Genomic DNA, 10,135 nt, shown 5'->3' with positions numbered 1-10,135 from the left:
ATACAGTATAAGCAAATGGACACACTCCTTTCCCGTTCACTGTTCATGTCGGAGATGCGAGTGGGTATCTCTTCCCCAGCCTGAGGAAGGACAGAACAAACTTCTGCAGGTAGGCCATAAAAGCCACCTCCTCTCACCAGCAAGAGATAAAGAGAAATATAAGGGGAGCGCAGATATAAGAACAGATATATAGCCCCCAAATGGGTTGGTTGATAAAACCACTGTATCACGGAGATCAGCATAAGTGCTCAGAGAGACAGAATCAATGCATTCCCTCAGTGGTAAATAGCAGTATTTCACTACCGCGTCCAGTCTCCAGCTTGGAACACTGCTGGAACGCAGATGAAACTGACAACTACGGCAGCCGCCTAGGTACGAAATAGTCCTCCTGCTCTTATTGTGGGACTATTTCGTACCTCGGCGGCTGCCGTAGTTGTCAGTTTCATCTGCGTTCCAGCAGTGTTCCAAGCTGGAGACTGGACGCGGTAGCGAAGACCTGTTTCGGGTGCAGAGAACACGGATTCTGCCGTGACCGCTGAGGAGTACCTATATGTGAGTGTGTATGTTTATTACTTAATAAATCTCTGTAATTTAATCTGAATACACTCTCCATGCTTGCCCATTGATTTTGGGGAAGATTCTGCATCTGGAGCACGATTCAGCTGGAGATCACACGGAAGCACCCCTCCAATCAATAGGAAAAAGAAAAGATACCATTGAAGGACTGTTTACTTACACATGGCCGTGTAAGTAGTTTTTATTTTCATTTATATTATACACGTGACCATTTGAATCCTGCTATTTACCACTAAGGGAATGCATTGACTGTGTCTCTCTGAGCCCTTTTCTGATCTCAGTGATACAGTGGTTGTATCAACCATCCCATTTGGGGTCTATATATCAGTTCTTATATCTGAGCTCCCCATATATTTATCTTTATCTCTTGCTTCTGTTTGGGGTTCCCGGAAAGACGCTTGGGGTTGAGCAGCAGACACTGGGATCCGAAGTAGTGCACTGATATCAGGGTGCACGTAGGAGTCCTGCATCACAGTTGTATCGAAACCGTTTACTTCTGTGTTTTTATTGGTTAGAGAGAGCGCCTTAGTTATTTCCGTAACTATCCTCTCACCAGCAGACAGACTTTTTTCATCCTACAGTAGAGTACGTTTCTTGATTTGATTTTGGGCTACTCACCGGGACGATACTGGAGGGGGGCTTCTAAAGCTGTCGCCCCCCTTCATTGCATTGGTGGTTAGCCGGTAAGGTTAATGAAGTTACAAACACAAACAGAGCCCAGTGCTACATCCAATTACAAAAATACACAGTGAAATACCTATAAATCTCTTGAATAAAAGGGTAATTTAGTTTAACACTTTGGCCAAAGCATTGTAAGCCTGTGAGCCCCTCCAAGGCATGACCATAATTCACGGGTCCTAACACTGCCTTGGAGGGGCTCACAGGGGCTTTAATCAGGATTAAATAATTAGGTATTTCACTGTGTGTTTTTGCCATTGGATGTAGCACTGGGCTCTATTTGTGTTTGTTTGTAGTATATATTGCCTTGCCCAGTAGCACTCATTTTTGACATGTATATACATATATATATATATTTTGTGGTAACTTTTGGGGCTTAAATGAGCTTACTGGGTATCTGTGTGTTTGTTAACTTTGTCCTGCTGGTTCTCAGCTGTTTGGGAGGTTGGCCCCTCCCTCCCAGGTTTAAAGCTCGTCCCATCCCACTTTCCATATGTACAGGTCTTTGCATGCAGCTGATTGCGACAGAACTAATACAGAGTATTCTTCCTGCTATTGTCCAGGTAAATAAGAATTTCAATCAGATTAAGAACCATGCAGCTAATTATGACAGATCAATTATGATCATTCGTCCTAGTATTGTACAGGTTATTAAGAAATGTATTCAGTGTTATGACCTGTGAATTATGGTCATGCATTGGAGGGGCTCACAGGCTTACAATGCTTTGGCCAAAGTGTTAAAATAAATTACCCTTTTATTCAAGAGATATATAGGTATTTCACTGTGTATTTTTGCCATTGGATGTAGCACTGGGCTCTGTTTGTGTTTGTTTGTAGTATATATTGCCATGCCCAGTAGCACTCATTTTTGCATATATATATATATTGTGATATATTGAAGCAAAAGGTGTTTGAGGGGAGGTACATAGGACCCAGCACCTTCCAGGGTGTGTTCCCTTCACTCTCACCTGAGCCCTAATTAATGAGCTTCAAGGTTAAAAGGCAGCACAGACAGATTCCTGTGCTGCTGCTGTGCTGGTCTGAAGGCACACACACAGACAGCCCTGTGAGATACTGCAAAGGGAAGCTGCAGGTACAGTGTCTAAAGTGGGGAAAGACCTTAGGTTTCCCCCACTGTTAGTTAGGGACTAAGCTGTATTAGTCAGAACTCTGAAAAGTAGTTAGGTTTTTGTTTCTATTTTATGTTATAAGTTAACCCTGTTGCATGGGCTCATGTCGGAGGTCTCCTGTTCCGATATTAATGGGTATCAGCTCCAGAGACTCCCGGCATTAATCCGATGCAGGAAAAAAGCTATTCTTTTTCTAAGTCCTCTCTCGCCGCCTTCTCAGCAGGTTCTCCCCAGCCTCACGCCAACTTTTCCTGGCATGAGGATTTTGTGAGAAACTCGCCATTCTAGAGCTGCGATTAGCCTCGATAAACTAAATCGAGGCTACTAGAATTGCACGAGTTTCAGAACCTGCCGATAAGTGGCTTATCGCTGCTCACCACGCGATGTGTTTTGGACGTCACCAAAAAATTGGAGATTCATGCCTTTATCGCCCACTTATCGAGGCTTACAGAATAGCAGTAGGCATTTTGTCCGAAAAGGCCCTTAAATATTTTTTTGTGTGAAATTAATTGATTTCCTCGGCTCATTATATGTTATGCAGAAGATAGTTGCAGAGTGTGTGAATGTTATGCAGAGCTTTGTTGCAATTTACAGTATTTGTAAAACAAGCAGTGGTCAGATGCCGGGAGCTGAACATTGCGCTGTGTTATTTACATACCTACAAATGTGATTTTTTTTAAATTAAAGTCACCCAGCTGCAAAACTGGGGCAAAATCAGTGCAACAAACATCACCTTATTTATCAAAGAAATATAATCTTATTAGGAAAAGCAACAGAAGTTTTTCGTTTTAATAAATCTGGTGCCATTGTTTTTCATGGGTCTTGCACCCAGTTTTGCAGGCGAGACTTTAGGAAATAGACCCCAAAGTGTCATGTATTAAAATGTATTTAAAAGGTAAACTTTTAAATAACGCACAGGAAATACAGTATTACAAAACACATTCCATGTGTAGGTATTTTCCTAACATACAATTTTGCAAGCGATTAAATAAAATTGCATCTAATCCTTAACAAGTAAACAAAACAAAAATAAAACAATGCTTACAGTTTATTGTTTCATTGTACCAAAAATAAATAGAGCGCTATAGAAATTTTAATTTTTTCCATCATTCATATGAAACAATGTATAGGATTCTTGACTTCAGAACTGATTTATTTTTTCCATCGATGGCTTTCGGTACTGGAGAACCTATTATATTTAAAGTTGATGGTTAATTCAGAAATTCCATAATGCCATCACAATCACGTCAACTACATCATAGCATATTACAAGCATCCATGACAGTCAACGATCTGAGAATCCTGACATGATTGTTTGTGAAACAACTGCTGGAGACCCTCCATTCTTCTCTTCATGGTGTTCACAGTGCATTGCTTTATTCTCTCCTGCAGAAAAGTGTCCACTTCCGTATACCAGTCACTTAACCATTCAATATCTTTCCCTTGACTAAGACTAAGTCCGCAGTACACCTTTGTCAAGAAAGATACAATTTTCTCATCATTGCACGTTTTGCATCTTTTAAATATCCAGTGCCACCAGTCCTGCCAAAAGTCTTTGCCAAATTCATCATTGATGTCAGCAACAATTACGTTCCTGTGTGGGTTCGCCTTAAGTAGTGTAATGTCATCTCCCTCTAACTTGTTTCCTAAGAGTCTAGAAAAAAAATCAAACATAAAAGATACATCTGTAAAATAGTTATATGCCTGGCAAGATACTGTAAAACAGAGTAATCATATTCAAATTTGGTGCAGAATAGTATCAGACATTACATGGAGGTCAAGGCAGTGGGAATGCCAAATGAGAAAAATATTAACATAGTGCTTATGTTCACAAACTGGAGATGATATGAAAAAGCTAAAATTGTCCATTCTTTTATAAATAAGTCATACTGTCAGCCCACAGCGTCATGCTCATGTGTTCAAATATGATTTGATATATGCTTCACTAAAATATTACAATACTAGCATTCAATATAACATAACACATACTGTACATTACAATGTAGTGTATTGGCAAAACACTAGGAATACGCTGTCCGGGAACAGGAAAGATCCTAACATACCACAAATTATCAAATTAATCTCCTCTGCTGGGGGAGAGAGTGGGAGCTGCTCCGGGGCACTCAAACAGACCCCCCCCCCCCCATCCCTGTACCTCCGCTGCAGGGGGGGGAGGCTGCTCCGGCAGATGCCACCAGAACACACAGCCGTGTCTGCAGCTCCGTGGGAATGGAGGGGGGTGAAGAGTCAGGCGAGAGGGGGGGGGGGGGGTGGTGGCAGGTCCCTGAGAATAACACACTCCACACAGAGAGACACACACACTGATACACACTTATTATAACTATAGAAGTGCAAATAGCTAAAACACGTGTTCTAAGTCAAACTTCATTGCATTTTGGCACTGAAACTGCGTTTTGATTTTTAATTAAAAACATCTCCATTAGAAAAACAATTTCTGTGACAAAACAGTGACAAAAGACAAAGATGTTTCACTTAAAATGCACGTGCTCGGCACACACACACCTTTTTCTGTCACATTTGTATCAGCCAAGTAATACAATTACCTTAAAAAGCAATTTACCTTTATACTACATATTACTTTTATATGAGGTCATTTTGTAGCTGTCTTGAATGCTGTTCCAAATTCTCTCTCTGAAAAATGGCAAATATGTATTTCCACTGGTAACTAACCAGGAAAGTGACACAAAGGGGCAGATTCATCAAGCGCTGTCACGAGTTCACGCACCCTGTCTGGAGTTAATTCACATTAATTTGAATGGAACATAACTCTGGGCCGAGTGCGCTTACCCTTATCCTTCCCTCAGGTCAGTGGTGGACAAAAAAATATAAAAAATTAGAAGCGAGCCGGGATTTTTAGGAGCCAGGATTTGATCGCCGTTGGCTATTTGTGTCAATGTGTCAAACACATACACACACACACACACACACACACACACTGACAGAGATGCTCCTCCCCTACTTCAAACCACAAATTATGAGAATTGGGGTTCGTAGTCACGGAAGGCTCCCACCCTCTTGCCGCTGTACTCTGCTCCTGTCAGCATCATCCTCTTCTGCTGATGTCCTCCACTCCTGTGCCTCACTCCCACCAGTGTCCTACACTCCCACCGGCTCGTAGCACAATGTTCACTGACCTGGCTGTCACTGTCAACTTCGCGACCAGCAACAGCGCAACTTATCCTGCTTAAAGCAAGATAAAGTAGGTTGCACTGCTGCCAGTCACAGTAACTGACAGGTCTGTCAACCCTGTTCTGCAGGGGCCAGCGGGGGCGGAGCACATCAGCAGGAGTTGGGCACGGGAACAGAGGACAACAGCGGGAGTGAGGCATGGGAATGGAGGAGATCAGCATGAGTGGGTGGACAGGCACCAGCAGTGAACTTTTAGGTGTCTGGGAAACCAGACAACCAGGATTTTTCCATCCCTGCCCTGGGTCATCAAACATATGACCGCAACAATGTGTAGTTTTTTTTCCTAAATCCAGTATGAGTAAAAGTGACTACATCTTTAAAATTTTTGAAAATAGACTGCAAAAATTTCCACAAATGAAAATAAGTCATGTACTTTGGGCACATTAATAATTAAGCTAATCCCAATATACTATATTTGAAAAAAAAAAAAACACACATGGCCCCTATTCAATATGCTGTGAGAACGTCTTCCCCCTGCTGATAAAGATCTGAATCCTTTCTCCACCACAATAAAGAGGGCTTCATTGCATATTCAGAAGGAGCCACAAAGTGATGTACTAAACTAAAAGTAGCTACAGACAAAGAAGAAGAGAAATGCATGCTTCCATAATGTCATCCAGTATTTTAATATATAAATGAAGATAAAAGCATATAGTTTAAGCACTCACAAAAGTATAATAAAATAAACAGCTTATCTGACAGTTACACTCAGCTCAGGTGGCGCCTCACAAGCTCTCCCTCGGCTTTGACCTTGGCTCTGCCCACCCTGCGTGAGACGTTTACACTGATGTAGCTGCCTGATGCATGCCTGCTTACTCCAAATGCGTTGCGTTGTAAGCAACTTAATCAGGGGTACAGTACACGCCATGATTAGAAACAATGTATTTATAGAGTGCAGTTGCCATAGTAAGTAATTGTGTTCTCTAATAGAAATAGATAGCCTTGGCAACAATTTACTAAAATGACAACTACATTCATAAAAAAGATAAAAACCTACATTTAAATATAAAAAAAGAGGTTAATGAAAAAGATATATATATAGATATCTATATATATCTATATATATCTATATATATATATATTTTTTTTTTAAACTAAGAAAATATACACATTATAATAGTGCTGGGAATTAGATGGGTATGGGACATATCTCGGCTGATACTCTAGGGCAGTGGTTCCAAACTCCAGTCCTCAAGGACCACTGCAGGGTTTAAGGCTACCCCGGCTTGTGCACAGGTGGTTCAGTCAAAAATGATTGGGCCACCTGTGCTAATGAGAGGATAGCCTTAAAACCTGCACGGTTAGTGGCCCTTAAGGACTGGAGAAGGGAACCTCTGCTCTAGAGGGTGAAAGATTTTCCAGTCTTTGCAAGAAGGAATCCCAATAGATGTTTAAAATGGGTACTTTATACCCTGAAGTCTTGAATGAATGTTTAGAAATGAACACATTTTCATAGAGTATGTGTATTAGTCATTATTACATTCTTCTTTTTAGAACACTTCTATATGTCGTTTTTTTATTGTGGTTTTATTGAATTGTTACTTTACCTTCAATATATTACCTCTTTGATACAGTATATAATCGCATCAGTACATTATTTTTTTAATTTATAGGCACATTATTAGGATTTGACTTCCTTCAGCGTGGTGCTCTGTAGAACAATTAAACAGTAATCTTATATGATCACAGGAAGTGTTTAAAATTACCAGCACTGCACAGAATATATAAAGAAAATATGGGTGTATTAGCCATGGGGGACCAGTGCCAGTTGGACTAATAAAACAATATTTTCTTTATATATTCTGTGCGGTGCTGGTAATTTTGACCACTTCCTGTGACCATTTAAGATTACTATATATAAATGTCAATATTTATCCCTTTATTAATGTACTGTAGTTTCCGAGTAAATTGTTGCCAAGGCTATCTATTTTTATTAGAGAACGCAATTAGTTACCATGGTCTCTATAAATACATTGTTCCTGGTCATGGCATTTACCCCAGAAGTTGCAAAGCGTTGGGAGTAAGCAGGAACGCATCTAGAAGCTACATCTGTGTACAGGTTCCACGCAGGGTCGAAGCCCCGGTCAAGGTAGAAGCAGAGTGAGAGTCGGAGTCAGGCGCCACCTGAGCGGAGTGGTTTTTTCCAGATAAACTGCTTATTTTATTCTAATTTGTGTGAGCATAAACTATATGCTTTTATCTTCAGGTAGGTTAAAATACTGGATCACATTATGGGAGCAAGCATTTTTCTTCTTTGATTGAAGGTACTTGTTTGGATATGGTCTTTATCCTGTGAAGCTGTAGCATTTCTCTTTTGATCCCCCTCTGAAGATCCATATTTATTTACTGCCCACCAGTTGCACTATTAAGTTGACCATTTCATGGTTTCATTCCATCTCTACATATATTGTGACTTTTTTTGGATTTCACGCTGAATATTTTTGAATTTTATTTGAGTATTACATTTGACATATACTGTGTATAGATAGATAGATAGATAGATAGATAGATAGATAGATAGATAGATAGATAGACATGTTTTAGGTGTATGTGATAACAGCGACAACATGGCATTCCTAAATAAAGGTTGCTGCCTCTGCCAGTCAAGATAGAAACCTACTGCAATGTTAATGCGCCATCCAGGGTTCGAAAATGACCTCCCATCCGTGCTAATATGCAATTGAGGATTATGTATCTGTGTTGTGTAATCTACTGTTTAATTGCACTTTATTATTTTTTTTTGTGTGATTCTTTACATGCATGGGCCAGTAACTATGGCCGAGTACCAGGCATGCAAAGCGTTAGAGGGATAGCCATTTTGTGGGGCCAGGTGCTGTGTTAAGGGACAATGGGAAGTTGGGGGAAGTATGCGCCCGTCTGCTGAGAGAGTACATGCTCTAAAGCCAGAGCATTGTTCTCTCCATGGCAGCAAGGCATGTAACCCGGCGGTATGCCTGGAACTGAATTCGGGGACTAGAATTTGGGCCCTAGTCCCATTGGCCTGGTTCCCATTGGTCAGGTACTGTATAATAACACAGTACTCCCCCTTGGGGGCCATCGTTCAGTTCTGGCTCCACCCCCTCTCTTGATTGGTCAATTACAGATGCCCCCCTCAGTCCTGATTGGCTCATCAGAGTAATGGACTCCACTGAATTGTCGGAACCCTGTTCTCCATGTTTCCAAATGAAGACCGGGAAAGTATAGAAACCAATGCCGATCAGAGCTCTACAGTTGTTCATGGTTTGTCTCGATGTCAGGAGACCAACGGTGGCATGAACTGTGTGGACCTGGGTTGGACTTCGATTGTACCTGGGAACCATAAGGGAACTACTAAGGTGTCATCCAGTGTATGCTACTGTAGCGTCGGCAGTGCCCTACACCTATCAAGCTAGGAGTCCCCTGTACAGTAGGGCCCCACTCATACGACGGGTTCGAAAATTGGCGAAAAGCGGAACATAGCATTTGCTATGTCCACCGGTGATTTTACGTCTCTCATATCCCTTCTGCGCATGCGCAGACACTCCATCCACCTTCTGCGCATGCGCAAACTCGGCCGCCCCCCTTCTGCGCATGCACAAACATGGCGGCTCCCCTTCTCGGTACTGCCGTATTGGCGGATCGCCGAGAAGCGAAACGCCAAGAAGCGGGGCCCTACTGTGTATCCCCGTTTTGGGAACGTATATGTATGTTTTGTACGTGTGGTTCATTGTTGGCTTTTCCCGAATACATTTTTATTTATTAACCTCTGTGTTGCCTGGTGTTTTGAGATCCCAAGTAGCCTGTTACAGTGTATTTTAAGGATTATTTAAGTTTATTTTGAGCATCACTTCTTTTACACTTATAAGAGTTAGCACAGATCTTTGTTTTCTTGATTATAAACTGAAAGTAGACTCGGAAGCCAAACAAAAATTAGTCATTGCAATGTTGACGCTTCCAAGTTAAAGAAATATCAATAAATATTAGAATACAGTATACTTACACAACATGTCGTAAAGTTGAGTTGAATGATGATATGTCTGAGAACTGCTCAATTGCATTGTAACTAATATCATTTCCTTCTACCCTGAATAAAAAGAAGGAATGAGAATTTTTCAGCAACCATTTTCCATTTAATTAAGAGATTAGGGAACATGCTGAGCATTTAGCCAAAATAAAAATCTATACCGTCACAATTAAAAATTGACATTTTTTTTTGATAAGCACATGTTTTTATTAGGCTTTTATGGCCTCAAAAGAGCAACAGTATACAGTGGACCAGCAAGCAAGCTCAATTGCGATTAATCTTTTTTGCATTTCTGTTTTGTAACTACTGTACTACAAATGCCTCCAACATCAGGTTGTAATGTGACTGCCTCTAATAATACTGCTTAAGGCTTCCCCGTTAACCTCCAAACGGAGATCTCACTGCATCCTGAACACTCTTGCAAACCAGTATAAGTTTATGATAATTGACTGTCTTTGTTAATAATGTATTTATTTTGCTAAATGTCCTATTTAATATAATTAATTATTCAAATACTTTTTTTTTTTATTGTTCATGA

General features: G+C 40.7%; 1 protein-coding gene across 2 annotated transcripts in view; it reads right to left on the bottom strand.

Annotated features, from left to right (window-relative positions):
- Positions 1-3,414: 3,414 nt before the first annotated feature.
- The window catches only part of LOC142499569 (NACHT, LRR and PYD domains-containing protein 12-like), a 96,368-nt gene continuing 89,647 nt past the window's right edge, over positions 3,415-10,135 (bottom strand). For both annotated transcript variants that reach the window (XM_075609101.1, XM_075609112.1), the window contains 2 exons: positions 9,574-9,657; positions 3,415-4,038 (listed from right to left, as the gene is read on the bottom strand). In XM_075609101.1, the coding sequence (XP_075465216.1) occupies positions 3,651-4,038; positions 9,574-9,657 (472 nt within the window). In that variant the 3' untranslated portion in view covers positions 3,415-3,650. The remainder of the gene's footprint in view (positions 4,039-9,573; positions 9,658-10,135) is intronic.

The sequence above is a fragment of the Ascaphus truei genome, chromosome 1 (genome assembly GCF_040206685.1).
Source record: "Ascaphus truei isolate aAscTru1 chromosome 1, aAscTru1.hap1, whole genome shotgun sequence".
NCBI classification, from domain to species: Eukaryota; Metazoa; Chordata; class Amphibia; order Anura; family Ascaphidae; genus Ascaphus; species Ascaphus truei.
Note: the sequence above shows the minus strand (reverse complement) of the source record. Positions and strands in the feature narration are given on the sequence as shown.